This window comes from Apodemus sylvaticus, chromosome 7, assembly GCF_947179515.1.
Source record: "Apodemus sylvaticus chromosome 7, mApoSyl1.1, whole genome shotgun sequence".
NCBI classification, from domain to species: Eukaryota; Metazoa; Chordata; class Mammalia; order Rodentia; family Muridae; genus Apodemus; species Apodemus sylvaticus.
The window spans coordinates 3,769,043-3,787,221 of NC_067478.1; the positions used below are offsets into that span (position 1 = coordinate 3,769,043).

The 18,179-nt window shown below is 46.3% G+C and overlaps 1 protein-coding gene across 1 annotated transcript in view; it reads right to left on the reverse strand.

Annotated features, from left to right (window-relative positions):
* The window catches only part of Myrip (myosin VIIA and Rab interacting protein), a 171,515-nt gene that overhangs the window by 135,916 nt on the left and 17,420 nt on the right, over positions 1-18,179 (reverse strand). Inside the window, exon 2 of the mRNA XM_052186959.1 lies at positions 3,741-3,883. Coding sequence (XP_052042919.1) covers positions 3,741-3,850 — 110 coding nt within the window. The 5' untranslated portion in view covers positions 3,851-3,883. The remainder of the gene's footprint in view (positions 1-3,740; positions 3,884-18,179) is intronic.

An 18,179-nucleotide genomic window follows, 5' to 3' on the forward strand; every position in this document is an offset into this window, starting at 1 on the left:
CCTGTGGCTTCCATCTGCATCCTTAAGCATGTGCATGCATACATACACAGGCGTGTGCACATGTACCCCATCACACATGTGTGCACACACACACAAACATGCATCATGCACCCTACCACACATGTGCACACACACATGTACCTCTACCATACATGGGCTTACACACATACACATACATATACCCCCACCACACATGGGTTTACCCCTACCACACATGGGCACACAAACACACACACACACCACCACACACCATCACAACACACACACACACACACACACACACACACACACACACACCATATCCCCAAATCATTATTATTTGAGCCCAGTAGAGAGGAAAGCATGGGCAAACGCTCCCACCCCTAATCCCCCTGCATGGCCAGGCCCTAAATGCCAGCCTGCCTGAGTTTTAACAACCCAAGAACCTGTGACATTGCGTCTTCCAGGCAGGGCATCCTGCCTCTTTAGGGCTGCTTCCCACCAAGACTACACTGAACCAAAGTGGTGTGTGTGTACCTGTGGTGTGTGTGTACCTGCGGAGTGTGTACCTGTGGAGTATGTGTACCTGTGGGGTGTGTGTACCTGTGGGGTGTGTGTACCTGTGGTGCGTGTATACCTGCAGGATGTGTGTACCTGTGGAGTATGTGTACCTGTGGTGCGTGTGTACCTGCGGGGTGTGTGTACCTCTGGTGTGTGTGTGTGTACCTAAGGTGTGTGTGTGTGTACCTAAGGTATGTGTGTGTACCTGTGGGGGGTGTATACCAGACACAAAGAACACACTGACTCCTCCCTTATCTCCAGAAATCAAATTATAGAAGAAATAAAGTAGCCAGGTAAGATCTCTGACCATGGACTTCCACGTGGTTATTTTTATGCTCTCTGAAGTTTTCCCAGATCTATCTAACTGAGAGGAGGAAGGGAGGAGCCGCTTCCTGTGAGGTAGACCTCACTGCTGGAAAATGCATGCCACCGCAGACTGAGCTGGAGATGTGGTGGCTTAATGCTAATTAATTTATTCTTCTCACTGTGTCCTGTTTAGACATTCAGTATATTTAGCAGAGCCTGGGCCCAGCAGTCCTTCAAGGAGCTGTCTGCTTGGTGTTCATTGTCTTAAAGGGACTGACACTAAAGGAAACCATCAGATTACTGAGCACCAATCACCCCTTCTTTCCCAGAATCCCTCTGACTTTGGGGGGTCAAAGGTCAAAATTAGAGGAAGAGAGTTTCCTGCGCCAATGTTTCCTGGCCCCACAACAGGCTATAACACCCACCTGGAGTACCTCCCACCTCTGCTGACAAGTGTCTGTGATGTCTGGCTTCCAGATGACAAGGGAAGCAACCACTTGGTGTCCTACCCTCCCTCCCAAGACTACTTTAAAATAACAACAAAGAAATGAAAATAAGGATCAGGGGAAGGATTAAAGACCCCACAGGAAGACCAGCAGTCTCAACTAACCCAGACCCCAGGGAGCTCCCAGAGACTGAGACACCAACCAAGAGCACACACAGGCTGGCCTGAGCCCAGGCACAGATGTAGCAGAGGTCTGCCTGGTCTGGCCTCAGTGGGAGAAGTGCTCTTTATCCTTGAGACTTGAGGCCCCGGGGAAGGGGCAGACCTGGAGGTGGTGGGGAGCACCCTCTTGGAGGCAAGGGGGGGAAGAGGAAAGGGATGAGGAACTGTGGGAGTGGGGACTGGGGGGGGCAACAACTGGATTGTAAATAAAATAATTTTTAAAGGAGGAAATAAAAATAAACTAACTCAGAACAGCGATGAGGAGAGAGCTACCAAGCACCTGCAGAGTCCAGCGGGGTTCCGGAGGGGCGAGGGGGGGGGGAGGGCATTTCCTTCCAGTCATGATTGCATAAGTGCTGCCTGTTGGCTTCCAAACACTAGTAAGCAAGCCATGAACAGCAGAGAGACTCAAAGAGGTCTGCAGAGCAGCGTGTGACGGCCCTCAGCACTGGATACGAACTGTTCTGTAGAAAGAGTCGGGTGTGAAGCAATGGCGTTACAGAGGAAGTGTTTGGCTCAGTGTATGGACACCATTCTGTCAGAACTGAGAGGGGAGGGTGAAGTTCATAGAACAGGTTCCTGCATTAAATTTGAAAAATATCCTAGTTATCTTCAACTGACAATTTCCATACAACCTAGAGTCCTTTGAGAAGGGAGTCTCAATAACGAGATTGCCTAGATGGGCTTGGCCTGTGAGGATGACTGAGGGGATTAGTCTGATGGCTAATTAATGTGGAGGTGCTGGCCATTGTGGGCAGCACCATTCCCTAGGCAGGCATTTCTGAACTGTACTAAAGAAGCTGAGCACAAGTCTGAGAGTCAGGCAGCCAGCAGCTCCCTGCCCAGCTTCTCTCAGCATTCTTGCCCTGCCAGTCATGGCTGTAACCTGTCAGTTGCTTTTGGTCAAATGTAACACAGCAAGAGATGGAAACTAGAACAATGGTGAATAGAAAAAACAAACAAACAAACAAACAAACAAACAAAAGACAAGCCAAAAAACACAAGAGCAGGAATGTTTGAGAGTCAGCAAAGTCTCCCTTGTTCAAAGCCATGGACTGATTCAAGGGCTGGCCACTGGGATAAAGCAACGACAGCATATGTTCAGATTTATGAAGGTTACCCAGGAGAACTCAAGGTGACCTTAGCATGAAGGTCACAGCAGGAGTTCTCAAGGTGACCTCAACGTGAAGGTCACACCAGGAGAGCTCAAGGTAAACTCAGCATGGAGCAGAGGGCTTGTAGACCACCTAGGAGATACACCTCTCTGTGTGTCTGCGAGGCTTTCAGAGAGATGTGATGGAGAAGGAAGGACTCACTTGACTGTGGACCTGGTTCTCCACAGTCAAATAAAGGGGCAGGACAGCCTGGTGAACAGCGGTTCTCATCTCCTTCTGATTCCTGACAAGCGTAAACAGTGTGCCCCACTGGTCCACGCACCAGACTCCAGGCCCTCCTCACCATGATGGAGTGTGCCCTCAAACTACCAGCCCAGGTAAAGCCTTCATCCTTTGAGCTACTTAGTCTGTAATCAGTCAACCAGGGCTCACAGTGACAGACGGTCTGTGAGGCGACCGTGCACACCTGGGGCAGGAGCAGCCCAGTGACTGCTTTTTCCTCTGAATTTCTCCCTGGGACATATTCACCTCTCCATACTTTTCTACACAATATTCCTAAGACCAAATTCCCGCCCCCACCACTTTCGCTTTCTGTTGGGGCCGGAAATGGAGATGAGGCCCTCACCACCACAGGATAAACTGCACACCTGAGATCTGACCCCTAAACCCAAAAAAGCACAGCTGGTTGGGAGGCAGGAGGATGAATTCAGCCCAAGACTGCAGAAGGAAAGTGTTCCACTGTGAGTTTTATACCCACTAAAGGAACTACTAAAGAATGAAACGGTATTTCCTAAGATGACATTACTTCTATTTGTTGTTTGTAAACCTCTCCTGGGGCACCTTAAATGCAAGCAATATGGAGATGAGACCAACAATGGACACCGTGGTTCTGAGGGGGCGCCTTAAACCCCTTTGGCTCAGTACCAGACTCTCACTAAGGCGATGCAGGTGTCACGCCTGTGGGCCAGGTACCTTCTGACCCATGCCACTTGATAGAGGAAGCCCATCAAGAAAAGGACAGGGTGGCTGTTCCACAAACCCAAGTGTGGGATTTAAACATAGACAGCTGAGTCCCGCTGTCCAAACGAGGTCAGGCCAAAGAGCCGTCTCACCTTAGCCGGTCCTCCTCCTTTTTGCGAAGATTGAAGTCTCTCTGCACCACTTGGAGAACGTGCTCGGTCTCATCGTCGGTGAGACCTGACAGGTCCAGCTTCCGCCCCATGGTCAAAATTAAACACAGACAACGGAACTAGATCTGTGGAGTGAAAGGAAAGATCAGAGACTGAGGACAGGATCGAGTTCAGTGAGGCTCAAATCCACCCTCAACCCTGACTCAGACCAAACATGGCATTTCTGTGGAGCAGGATACAAAGGCAGCCTGCCCCTCGGAACGCTCGTGTGCTGCTTCTAGACGGCTCTGGCCAGACGGCAGGGAGTCAGGCAACGAGCATCTGCCATTTCATGCTCTCAACTCTCAAGTGAAGACAAAGATATCCTATGTGAGGCGTGGTGGAGACCTGGGACCCCAGCGACCGACCGGGGCGTGGAGGCAGGAAGTTCAACAGGGAGCCCTCTGCCAGCCTGGGATACCACAAGAAAGCAGGAAGGAACAAAGGACGGAGTGGCGAGGAGGGAAGGCAGGACTGAGGGAGAAAGAAGGAAGGCAGACCAGCAGCAGCAGGTAATTATCCTTTCCATCCAAACAAAATACAGATTTCCACAAAGCACTGAAACGCAAGTCAGGAATTCTTCATTCCTATAGTTTGACAGGTTATTTATAGGTCTTCTAATTTAGCACAAGATAAATTATAATGTTTCCTTTAGAATAATAGCCCACGGATACTATACCCTTAAGCTCTTCTTCAGGCCATTGCAATGAATGCTAGACATCCCGAGATGATGTATAAAGCTGGAGGAGAAGCCAAGCTTTATGTTTTGTGTACAGCGTGCTTCTATGAGTGTGTAAGATGACACAAGGGCTGGTGTGCAGTTGTGGAGCACTCACCCAGCGTGCGCCGAGCCCTGGGTTAATCCCCAGCACACGGGGAGTTGGGTGTGTGGTTCCCACACTGTAATCTCCACACTTCAGAGGTGGAAGCAGGAAGGTTAGACTTCAAGGTCACGGAAGCTCCTTTTTAAAAAGAGGTTATTGCCTAGTTTTTACCTGTTTTATTATTCTTTCTGTTTTGGTCTCAGTTGTATAAGGAGCTCAAGGCCAGCCTAAGTTGCCTGAGGCCCTGTCTCAAAAAAATGAGTGAGCGAGTGTATGAATGAATGAATGAATGAAGTAACATAAACCTCAAACTGAACAAAGAGTAATACACATGTGTCACACAATGAACTATCCAAAACATTTTAAGAATCACAACTAAGCATGTTAATAAATAACGACACTGGGATTATAATAAATAAACATTCTTAATAAAGTTTCCACTGAATGATTAAAATCTACTATGGGCCACGACCTTTAGTTTTCATACATGCATGCTAAACAGCTCTGATGCCCACAACATCCAACATATGGGCAGTCACAGATGAGGAAAAAAAGGCTTGTGCCTGCTTGCCCTCTAAGGAGTGACACCTGATGTGGCTGTCTCTCTGCCTCAAGGGCCACACACACTACACAGGTGACACACACTCACAGCTTCTCCAACACGCAGAGGGCAATGCGGACCTCAGGCTTAACATGTGAGGGCCTGAGTTCCAGATCTCTCTCTCTCTCCTCTCTCTCTCTCTCTCTCTCTCTCTCTCTCTCTCTCTGTGTGTGTGTGTGTGTGTGTGTAAGAGGGAGGGAGAAATGAGAATGTGTGTATACCCCATGTCTGTGCAGGTCCTTCAGAAGTCAGAAGCGGGTATCTGTTGTGGGGCTTTTGGGTCACCAGGAACTGGAGCTACAGATGGCCGTGAGCAGCCCAACTTGGGTGCCAGGAACTGAACTCGGGTCCTCTGAATGAGCAGCAAGTGCTCTTAACCACTGCCTTCCAACTCCTTCGCTGTTTGGTATTTGTTCTGTTTTTAAAGCAACGTCTGATGTTTAACTCACTATGTAGCCCAGACTGGTCTTGAATTCACAACAATCCTCCTGCCTCAGACTCGTTATTGCTGGAATTAGTCATATACAACTACTCCAATTACCCAGTTTGCTAATGTTTTTTAGGTTATGTGTCTTTCCATTTCCAAATAATAACAATAAATGGAGAAAACAGAGTGACTTTAGTCCTTAAGTCTCTTGTTAGGTGATTTAAAACCGTGTGACAGCGTAATATAAACTAATCTCAAGATTTCCCCACAAATCAGGACCGGAATGCTAAGCATTAGAAACATTTCCCTCCCATAATGCAACTTGAAAACAAATCACCACCTGCTCTAGCTGAGGTGGTAGAGTGACCTCCAGACCTGTAGGTCAGGAGAAGCCAGAGCAGAGTCTTGCGGGGAGGAGCACGGTCAGCCACCTTCAGGACACCCACAAACGAGAGGAACCCTTCGGCAGGCACAACAGAAATGAGGGTGGCGTCTTCCTTAGACACTCCATTCAAGGGCTGGAGATGGCTCGGTGGTAAGAGCACTGGCTGCCCTTGCAGAGAACACAGGTTCAGTTCCCAGCACCCACATGATGGCTCACAATCAAATAGAACTCCAACTGTAGCAAATCTGATGTCCCCTTCTGACCTCTGTGGGAACCTGGCACACACATGGTGCACAGACATATGTGTGGGCAAAACACTCACAAGAAACTAGAAATAAGTCTCATGGAGGGGAGAAGAGCTGGGTGTGCCCCCATACACACCTGTAACCACAGCACTATGGGGCAGAGACAGGAGGATTCCTGGGTTTACTTCCAGCCTTGCTCTGGGTTCACCAAAGGAACAATGTGAAAAATGACACAGCAGGTAAATGAGATTATAAGATACCCAGAGCTGGCCAGATATGGCAACGTGGATCCAATCATATCTACAAAAGACTCACTGAGTCTCAAGAGGACATCGCTGGCCTAGACGGAGCACAGAGAGCACTTTCTGAGAAATGGTGCAAGCCCTTCACTTTTGACAACAAGCACAATTATCGTCAGTGTTCAGTGAGTCAGACAGCACCATGGAGCTGAGGAAAGATGAGCCTCCACTGAGTCAGAGGGCACTCAGGTCGCACCGTATCTCAGAAGATGACACCTGGGGAAAGAGGCGCGTGCCCAGACGCCCAGCAGGTCTGCAGCATTGGCCCATTGGGCTGCTACCACCTGCTTCCTCCGGCTGACACCCAACCAAGATGCAACAGGGGGAATCCTTCCTAAAATTTAGTAATGAGAAAGTTAACACTGGTTCAGCATTTAATTATAGTGCCACATCCCCAAAGTGTGCTTGCTGAGTTATTGTTCCCACGAGCATCTTGTGACAGAGGAACTCTTCTGTAACAAACCTCAGTAAAGTGTCACGCTCTACCATCCTCGTGGGGCTGCACAAGGCTTACGAGATAATCAGCTCTAAGAAGTCTGCAGCCAAGGCAGCAGCTCAAGTTCAAGTTCATCTGACCCTGAACATGTGACTACAGGCAGTTTCCTGAACAGCACCTCCTTTTCAGGGCTAACTGGGAAATGATGGCACTGTACTAGCTGGTTTTGTGTGTCAACTGGCTGGAGCTACCACAGAGAAAGGAACTTCAGGTAAGTAAGTGCCTCCATGAGATCCAGCTGTGGGGCATTTTCTCAATTAGTGATCAAGTGGGGAGGGTGGTACCATCCCTGGGCTGGTGGTCCTGGGTTCTATAAGAAAGCAAGCTGAGCAAGCCAGGGGAAGCAATCCGGTAAGAAACATCCCTCCATGGCCTCTGCATCAGCTCCTGTATCCTGACTTGCTTGAGTTCCAGTCCTGACTTTCTTTGGTGATGAACAGCAATGTGGAAGTGTAAGCTGAATAAACCCTTTCCTCCCCAACTTGCTTCTTGGTCGTGATGTTTGTGCAGGAATAGAAACCCTGACTAAAACAGGCACTAAGACAAGTCTCTGCTGATATGCTCTGGTCACTTCCACAGGATACCTGAACTGATGTGGCTGGCCTTTTGTCAGAAGTCAGGTGATTTTCAGCAGTGCTATGGCAGAACCAGAAAGGGACTTAGAAGTTAAAGGGCATACTGCTCATGCAGAGAACCTGTGTTTTGTTGCCAGCACCCACACAAGGGATGCACAACTGCCTACAACCACACATCTCCTGCCGATGACCTCTGAGGGTGCCTACAGACATAAAACCACACCACCACACCACCATCATCACAAGCTAATGACTTAAAAATCAAAGCCAGTGGGTGCTGGGGATGGAGTCCAGATGGAGGAGGGCTATCCCAGCATGCACAAAGTCTGGATTTTAAACCCAGAACAGTGTAAACCAACTCTGGTAGCCCACAGCTTTAAGGGTAAAGACAAGAACAAAACGAAGGTGGTACTGCTCTAGGAAACTGGTCAACAGAGACCTTGCAAACGAAGATAACTGGGATAGAGCAGGGACACTGAGGGCACGCTCTGGGATGCTCGCAGGGAAAGGTTGGTGTTTGTAGGACTAGCATTCTGGGCAGGACCAGGAGAGAACCAAGGATAAACGCCTGAGAGAAGTCTTACCAACCCAAAGTTTTGTGGGGTTCTTGCTTGTGGGTGTGTCTCTGTCTGTCTGTCTTTCTGTCTGTCTGTCTGCATGTCTACATGTATGTGTCTTTTTGTGTTTGACCTTGTATCCAGAGGAAAAAATGATTTAAGTTGGGAAATCCAATGTACTAAAAGTGAGGATGTAAATACCATAGCACTCTTCGCACTGACTAGAAATGAAGAAAATATCATTTCCCACAGAGGAAGTGCAATGCTATTATGCCTTTCCCATTAAAATGACTTGCTCTTAGAGGAAGGGAGATGGGAGGGAGGGAGGGAAGGAGGGAGGGAGGAAAGGAGAGAAGAACTCAGCCAGGAAAGAAAAACAAGCTCACAGATGGATAGAGATGTGTTTTCACCGTAGCCACTGCTTCATTCCATTCACTCCCTGACACTGACTGGCTCGTCCTCTAAACTATGTCCATGCTCACCAGCCAGAGCAGACAGGACTACTAGCAGTGGATTAGGTCTTTGCTTCATCCAAGCTGGATCTGGGAGCCTCTCTTGGGGACTCTGATGTGTCCATTACATGGGGGAGTGGGAGGCTGGTGGCCTGCCACACACCTGCCTGAGAAGCCGACATACTCTCATAAGCATACAACATTTGGTTTTGTTTCCTTAGATCTTACAAGGCACAGGGGAGGGAAGGAAGGATGCAGGAGAGGAGAAGGGAGGAATTCATCATTCAAGCGTGGTCACAGAACTAAAGACTTCTGCAAAAATGATAGAACAGAGAAAGAAACTCAGCCTTTCTTCACAGAAGACAGAGAAATGACAAGGGATTGAATAAGAAATGACACCCATAAGAATGTGGGTACCTAGTTCCAGCTCATGGCACTGTTCGGGAAGGTTTAGGAGGTGTGGCCTTGCTGGAGGAAGTATGTCACTAGGGTCAGGCTTTGAAGGTCATGACACTTCCAGTTTACTTTCTCTGATTGGTGTTTGCGGCTGAGATGTGATCTCTCAACTTCCTGTTCCTGCTGTCTCATCCCCCAACCATGATGGATTCTCCCTCTGAAAATGAAAACTAAAATAAGCTCTTTCTTCTATAAGTTGGTCTTGGTTCTTGGTCATGGTGTTTTATCTCAGCAACAGAAAAGCAACTAATACAAAAAGTAGAGAAAAGTCCTCATCATTCTTTGAAAAGATAACCAAAATAGTCACACCTTTAGTGACACCAACCATGAAAAAGAATATCCAAATCATTAATGTATGAAAAAAGAGACATCAATAGACCTTAGAGAAACAAAAGGGATTAAGAAAAAAATGCTATGAAAAAATAAACAGCAACAGATTGGATGGACAAAATAAGGTGGAAAAATTCCCAAGAAGAAGACATTGCCAAAACAGATTCAGGAAAGATGAAAACTCTGAGTTGACAAATATCTAGTAAGGAAACTGAATCTGTAACAAGATGTTTCCAGGAAGGAAAGCAGAGGACTGGGTGACTTCACTGATGAATTATATCACACATAAAGAAAAGAGTGAGCACAGGTCTTCCATGAACAGAACATAGAGAAGACTCTTCCCAATTTGTTTATGGGGGGCAAACATCATCAGATACTAAAAGCAAACAGAGACAGTGTAATGATGTAACACAACAAAATCAACACCCTTACAAATACAGATTCAAAGTTCCTAACCAATATCAGGCCAACTCAGCAATGTGACAAAATGCTAAAATGTATGCTAAAAATGCAAAGCTAACATTGCCTGAGGTGCTTTTCCTGCTACTGTGACAAAATACCTCTACAGAAGCAGTCTAAGGAGGGAAGGCTTTATTTTGGCTCACAGTTCTAAGGTACAGTCCATTATGGCTGAGTCTGAATGGCAGCAGCGGCTTATAACAGCTGGTTACATTGTATCCACAGCCAGACTGAAGAGTAACGAAGACTGAGTGATGAGCTAAGAGATGGTCGCTTTGCTCAGCTCACTTTCTCCTTTTTATTCAGTCCAGGACTCAGACAGAGCAGGCACTGGCACTAACTGCATCTAGGATGGATCTTACTATCTCAGCACAACCAAGAAAATCCCTCACAGGCATGCCTTCAGACCGGCATACCCAAGGGTTCCTTTCCTGCGTGACTCTAGGTCCTATCAGGTTGAAAATTGATATAAACCATCCCGCATGTAAAATTAACAATAACGAACAATGACTGTGTTTCCTCAATAGATACAGCAAAGCAGTTTTCTATATTGATAAAACCAGTAAATTTTTATAATAAAAACACACTCAGAAAAGATAAAAGGGAATCTTCTCAACTTCATATACTAGCTATAAACATATACACAGGGATGGAGTAGGGCTCAGCTGCTAAGAGCACTGCTTGCTCTTCCAAAGGATCTGAATTCAGTTCCCACCACCCATGTTGGGTAGCTCACAACCACCTGCAACTCCAGCTCCAGAAGATCTGACTCCCTCTTCTGGCCTCCTTGGGCACTACAACCATGTGCACATACACACAGAAACTGAAATACATATAAATAAAAGAATTTTTAAAAAATATGTACTACTTTATGTGTCAAACAAATTAACTTCAATAATATCCATAAAATTGCTCCCTACTTTCCCCTTGCAATTTACACAACTCTTTGCTACATATTCAATAAATTATTATATGCATAACATTACAAATTAACATCATATTATATGTAATGACATTATTAGAACTGGTTATTTTTCACATTTGTATTTTAACTCTTAGATCAGAGCTGAAGTGGCTCACATACTGTTACAGCATTGGCAACTCTTTTATTCTTTCTTTCCCCTCTTCTAAGGGAATAATTCAAATAATTGTTTTATCAAGTCTGCTGCTCTAACCCTCTATTAAGTTCTTAGTTCAGTCACTATGCCCGTCAGTTCTGAGACTGGATGGCATAAGGCTTTCATTTGTTTGCTAAACTTTTCACCTTGTTTGTGGATCATCCCAATTTCATCTTATTCTGGGTTTTCTTGACATTTGATTATTCTGATTCTTTGAGACTTACTTCCTCTATATCTCTTTCCTTTAAAAACAAAACAAAACCTGTGTGTGTGTGTGTGTGTGATGTGTGTATGTGTGTGTATGCTATGTGTGTGCATGTGTGTGTGTTTGCGCATGCAGGATCTATGGTGTGTGTGGATCTAAGAGGGTGGGAGAGGGAAACATGCACACTGTGTGTTTGGAAGGTCAGAAGACAACCTTGAGGGCTCGTCCTTGCATGCTACCTTGTCTGACTCTAACACTTTGTGCTGCTGCGCACAGAAGGCTAGCTGGCCTGAGAACTCCCAGGAAGTCTCCTGTCTCTGATTACCATTTTGCTGTAGGAGCAGACAGAGCACTAGGGTTACAAATGTGTGCTAGTGCACCAGGCTTCTGTGTGGACACCTAGGACTCAAACTTGGGTCCTCGTGCTTAAGAAGCACACATTCTGCCCACTGGGCCATCGGCTCCCCAGCCCTATAGGGATTCTAATGCTTTCTCCATTTAAAACTCCTTTTCCAACAAGAAATTTTTACACGACTCTGGGTACATCAGTATATAAACCAGGCGTACAGAGCACACATCTACATATTCACAAAGACGAACATGCTTCACACGTTACAGACAAAGAATGACCTGGTTTGTAATGAATCTTCACCCATTACTGACAAAGAAGGACCTTGTTTATAATAAATCTTGCTGTCATTTTCTGGCTTTATAGGTAATAACTGCTCTTGGAAACAAAAGTCCAGTATCCGTATGAGCGCACAGTCTATTTCTGTGCTGTTGGCAATAGAGATGTGTCTGCAACCCCCCCCCCCCTTCTGTCCTGACTCTCTGGGTAGTACAGAGGCCTGTGGAGCCTCTATAGCTTTTCTCTGTCTGCTTCCTGTCCTTGAGGCACTCTCATATAAAGCCGCTGCACAGAAAACCACCAATGGGTACTTGACAAAACACACAGCTCTGCAGTGCACCAGAAATGTCTTTTTTCCTTTCAACTGGATAATGAAGGTCTCTGCTCCCTCAAATACAGAAACACCTAGTCCATTTCTTCTGTCTGTAATAAAGTATGTATTCATACAAGAGCTTGCACACTATATTTGGAATGAGACCACATAATTAATTAGGCTAGAGAATAAGATATCATTAAAAACACAGTAAAAACCTCACTAATTCAGACATGTCCAATTCTGATTTTGCCATAAACAGTCAGGTAAAATTCACAATCCCATTTGTTCCCTAAACAGATGAATTAAGATGGCTAACAGCAGACAAGAAAAGAGGATGTACCTTCAAGAAGGAACAAACAACTAATTTGGAAGCACCCATTTGATGTACAGATCTCAATTACAGGCCAACAACAGCTTGCAGTGCTTGGGTTTTTTTTTTAAGATTTATTTATTTTTATTTTAATGTGTATTAGTGTTTTGCCTGCATGAATGTCTGTGCACTACAGTCTCCGAAGAGATTTTGGATCCCCTGGGACTAGAGCTACTGTCTTAGTCACAGTGCTAACGCTGTGACAAGACATCATGATCACAGCAACTCTTAGAAAGTATTTAATTGGGTGCTTGGTTATAGTTCTAGAGATTCAGTCCATTATCATCATGGCAGAGAGCATGGCAGCAGCTGGCAGCGTGCAGGCAGGGCTGGAGTGGGCTGAGAGCTACATCCTGCTCCACAGGCAGAGAGAAGAGAGACTGGCCTGGCTTGGGCTTTCGACAGTCCAGGTGACACACTTCCCCCAACAAGGCGCATCTCCTAATCCTTCGAATCCTTCCAAACACTTCCACTCCCTGGAGACTAAGCACTCAAATATAGGCGCCTATAGAGACCATTCTCATTCCAACCACCACAGTTAAGGACAGCTGTGTGCGGCCATGAGGGTGCTGACCCTGGGTCCTCTGGAAGAGCAGCCATGTTCTTAAATGCTGAGTCATCTCCCTAACCCCAACAGAGCTTGGGTTCTTATCATGGGAACTCCAGGGGGTCTTGCAGTCACAGAGTTTAGAGCTTGGGCCTAGTATCCCACAGATCCTGTTCTTGTCAAGCCTTCATTTTTAGAGTGGAGTCTAGGAGGACTATAAAGAAAGAACCATTAGACAGCCCCCAAAGAATGGGCTGGTCTCTAAGAATACATAAGCTGGCACACGGACTAGACAGGAAGAGGCAGTGGCTAGGACAGCTCAACAGACAAGGTTCCTTTGACATCACATAAAATATATGGGTTTTTAAGGGATAGAGAGGTAAAGTGGTTAAGAGCCCTTGCTGCTCCTGAAGAGGGCCTTGGTTGAGTTTGCAGCACCCACATGGTAGCTGTAACTCCAGTTCTAGGGGACCCAATGCCTTCTTCTAGCCTCTGAGGACACCAGGCACATGCATGGTATATATACATACAATACATGATTGCAGCAAAAACATTCAAATATATAAAATCAAAATAAATAAATCTTAAATGTGCATATTAATTTTACAGCAGAGTATTTAAGCATAGGACATTGTATCTTCTGCAGGAAGACTGAGAGTTTCTTCCTGCTGTTTGAAGGATCATGCCTTGTGATGCTAGGCACAAGAATGACCTCGGGTTTTGTCTTTATGTAGAGATTAATTTGTTTTAAAGAGATGCCTGTGTGTGCCGAGGGTGGATGTGGTGATGGCCAGTTATACCTGTTAAGGCTTTGGATGAGAATAACAGTTGACTCATTGGACTCAGGAGACCATCTTTCCCTGGTCAACAGAGTCTACTGTGAATGAACCATATCCCAACAGCTGCTGGTGACTGGCTGGAAACTCCGACGGGGGATGAGAAAAGGGCAAGGCGGAGGAGGAAGAGCAGCTTTCAGAAACAGTCCACAGGATGTGAGTCCAGGGAGACCCCAGCATCTTATAAGGTCCACTGTGCTGGAACATTGTGCTGGAACATAAGGAACAGTGACATTGGTCCTGAGGGTCCTGAGGCAGATGGTTTGTGAACTAGGATTACAGGGATGGGGGAGAGAACAGAGCTTTGCCAGAGCAGGCAGGGACAGGATCACCCCTTAACCTCTACTGATTCCTGTGACCCGTGTTGGGTTATATTTTGATCTGCATGTTACAGAATAGCTCTGTGACTCTGGGAAGGTTTTCCCATATTGCACAATTAAATTAAATTTAGATTTAGTTAACTGTTGAAGTCTAGCACAAATTCCCTCTAGGAGATGTTTTTTATCTGTTCCTTCTGGAACATGGGACTAGTGTGTGGTGGGCGGTCTGTGTAGTGGACCTAGTGTCTGAGCATTGGTCCTCAGAACTGCTGGATCAGAGTGTCAGAACTTAAAGAAAGTCACATGACCACTGATCCAGCCTCAGTCCTCACTCAGTTGCTTATGTCTGATGACATCTATGTATGGATTGATCGACTTGAAAGCAGCCTATTAAAAATAACTCATGTAAAAGGTCACCAAATTCTGCCTGAGGGCCTCTACTAAGGCAGGCCAACTCTTCTAGGCCAGGTAGGATCGATTGAAATTAAAGTGCCTTAAAAGTCCCTAAAATCCAATATAAAACCTTGAAACTTGCCATTGCTAATACATAAATAGAAAAGAAAACAGCTCCAACTCTATTCTTCAATACAAAGAAAAACAGATTGTTGTTGTAAGGAGATGACATGCAAATAATTAGCAAACTCACCATCTCCAAGGTAGGATTTTTTTTTTTTTAAAGCTAAAACTCTAAACCAGCTTCCAGGGTCTTAGTGCCCTGGGACCTGGAACCCACGTTTATGAAAAGGCCCACTTGAAGCTAGTCTCCCAGCAGCTCACCTGGACAGCCTCCATCACGTCACATGAGCTGGCCAAGAGCTAACAGTGTGGCTTTGAAAGCCAACAGGGACCTGAACTGGACACGCCCAGAAGACTGGGCCAGAAGGAAAGCACAAGATTGGACTGTCAGAACTGGGCGCTGTTGGGAAGGGCACAAAAAAGTTTCACCATTCCTGTGGGAATGGGTGAAACTCGATGACTCTTAAATGCTTTGTGGAACTTCAAGTTGATATGAGCTGTCAGCCGTTCAAAGGCACAGAGAAAGAAAGAAAGAAAGAAGGAAGAAAGAAAGAAGAAAGGAAGGAGGGAGGGAAGGGAAGAAGGAAAGAAGGGAAGGAAGAAGAGAAAGACCATGGAGGTCAACCAGGCACATCTTCTTTTGGTACTCTAGTGAGCCCTTCTACAGAATGAGCATGCAGAAGGAAGGGACCAAGATTCAGGCCACACAGTCTAGCATGATAGTTTCTGGGATCCAACTTGTAGACTTCCCTCCCACCTTGTCAACAACTAACCCTGAGGATCTGTATTTCCAATGGCTTCAGGAAGAGGAGGGAGAGACAGTTAGCCACACTGTGGGAGGGTTATCCATGGCATCCCTCTGCCACAGAAAGACAATGACTCCTCCCTAGAGGAAAATGGAGGAGAAAGCACACACAGCATTGCTCTGTCTACCTGCACTTGCTGTCCAGAAGAGTGTCAAATCCCACGGGGCAGGGGTTACCCAGAAGTTATGAGCCACCTGGCCTGGGTGCTGGGAACTGAACGCAGGTCCTCTGCAAGAGCGGCAAGTGCTCTTAACCACTGAGCAACCCCTTCAGTTCGTACCACATTTCTCTGAGGCATGGTCTCTCACTGGCATAGAGCTTACCAAATAGGCTAGACTGGCTGGTCAGTGAGCTCCAGGCATCTGCCTGACTCCACCTCCCCAGTGCTAGGATCACAGACAACTCTGCACCCAGCCCTCTTACAGCTGGGTGCTAGGGAGTGCACTCCGGCCTCTGCACAAGCACAGTACTGACCAAACCATCTCCCCAGCTCCAATGTACACTCATTTTGCCACAAAAAGAAGTCTGGCCGTGAAGTTGGTTACCCTAGAATTTGTTTCCATAATAAACCATATCCCTCAGTGAGCCAGTACAATAACCTACCCATCAGTCTTGGTTCGCCCATTATAAAACTCAGTATAAGGTTCTGTGACTCCATCTCTTCTTAGGCTGTGGGGTCTCCAGTGGCCATAGGCTTAAATTTTTTTAAAAAAGCAAAATTACCTTTATTTTTCTTCTTTCTCCCCCCCCCTTTCTTAATATACTAGAAGTCTAGATAAGCATTTGAATTGGACCAGTTTTCATTTAGAAAACATAATATTTGCAAAATAAAAGCTAAATATTGAAGCACGTGCTCAGGTAGCCCCCTCAAACTGTGTTGAACCCTAATACACACAAAAGCATCTTGAAGGGGCTTGAGTCAAGATAACAGCTTGTTCTGATTAGGTAGATAAGAAAAGGGGCTCAGGCTCACTCAGGGCGACAGGAGAAGAAATCTAAATTCAGGAGCATGGCAGGAGGAGACCGGCTAATGACCTTTTGACCTTTCTCAGTAGCCTGGCCCGCTGCCAGCTTCACACACTTTGGAGAAGCATCTTCTGTCGGCAAGGGGGTTGGAGACACTCGCTTTAATTAAAACACACCACTTCAGGAGTAATTAAAATGTGTGGTGGGATCCTATTGACAGGATTCCAGGGACCCTCTGCACACAGCTGTACCTGTAAGAGGCCCAGGAGCTGGGAGAGCTGAGATGGTGGTTACATGGTTATACATAGAGTCATGTTGTCTGGGTATGACTTCACATTTTATATGGAGTCTTCTGGGTGTTTACTTCAAGTTTTCTTCTCCATTTTCTCAAAACCCAAAGGCCAGACTGTACAGCATGGTATAAGTTAGCTGGCCCGAAGAATCAGCCACAGTCTCCAGATTCCAAACTCCCCCACACAGCTTGAATAACAACTCGTGCCCAGAGCTGTGCCAGACTAAAGGGAGCCAGGAGTTAAGCACAGACAGGGGTGGGAGGCAATGCCAAGCATCGTGCCAGGCAGGCTAGGGCACCTTTCATAGCCCAGCATTCTCTTGGAGTCTCAGTGAACGAGTCTAGTTGTCAAAGGAGACCAGCGAGCCACTGCAGGAAGTCACTATGCCTGCAGCGCTGTGCCTCGGGCCTCCTTCCCAGTATCTTTCATATGAACTTGTTCCTTTAGCTTTATGAGAGTCTCTGGAATCCCCTAGATAACACCATGTAGGAAGACATGAACAATGTAACATGTTTGTCCAGGAAAAGTAACCACTTGGATACCATCGAGCAAACTGCTGACAGTTTGATGTAGTCAATCTGCGCATGCTCCTGTTTGTAGGTGGTGTCGTCTGATGGACTCTTTCTCACTAACATGTCATCTCAAGGACACAGCGCACATGGGCAGCCCCCTGGGAAGTACCCCTCCTACTGACTGGGTCACTCTATCTACTGCGTGTTTTTGTGGACCCCCGCTTCTCCTGCTGTGAATTTGGGTTGATTCCAACTCTTTGCTATTTTACAGAGCTCCCGGATCAAACCTCTGGGGCCAAAATATGTTTCACATTCAGGTCTTACTTTCCTTTTGGCTAAAAGTAAAGTAACTAGGTCTAAGGTCAAAAGCAAGAGGCTCCAGAGCCATTATAGAGACCTGCCTGCAGGGAAACAGGTAAGTGTGGATCCACCTCACTGATTAAACAGACCAGCAACAATGTTACCACGACTAAACCATGCTGCTTGGGTCGACAAGGATTTACCCTAAAATCAGTGAATGCCAAACTACCTTCTAAAGGTAGGTGTACAGATTTGTGCCTAAATCTGTACAAAATAAAGCTTGATTTGCTGCTGACCAGATCTTCAGTTAGTTCCCACATGAGAAGTGAGTGTTCTGACCTCCAATTTCCCCAGGGTTGCATCATACATATTGGAGAGGTTTTCTTCAAGTTCCCTTGACTCTGTTCATCCAATGTAGGTCTTACACACTGGCTTGTCTGCCTTCCCAACATCCAAACATTATTTTTCAAACCCAGCTGGGAATAGCTTATCACAAAGGGTCAAGTGACCAGGGCTCTGCCTCCCTGTCTGACTGGCAGCCAA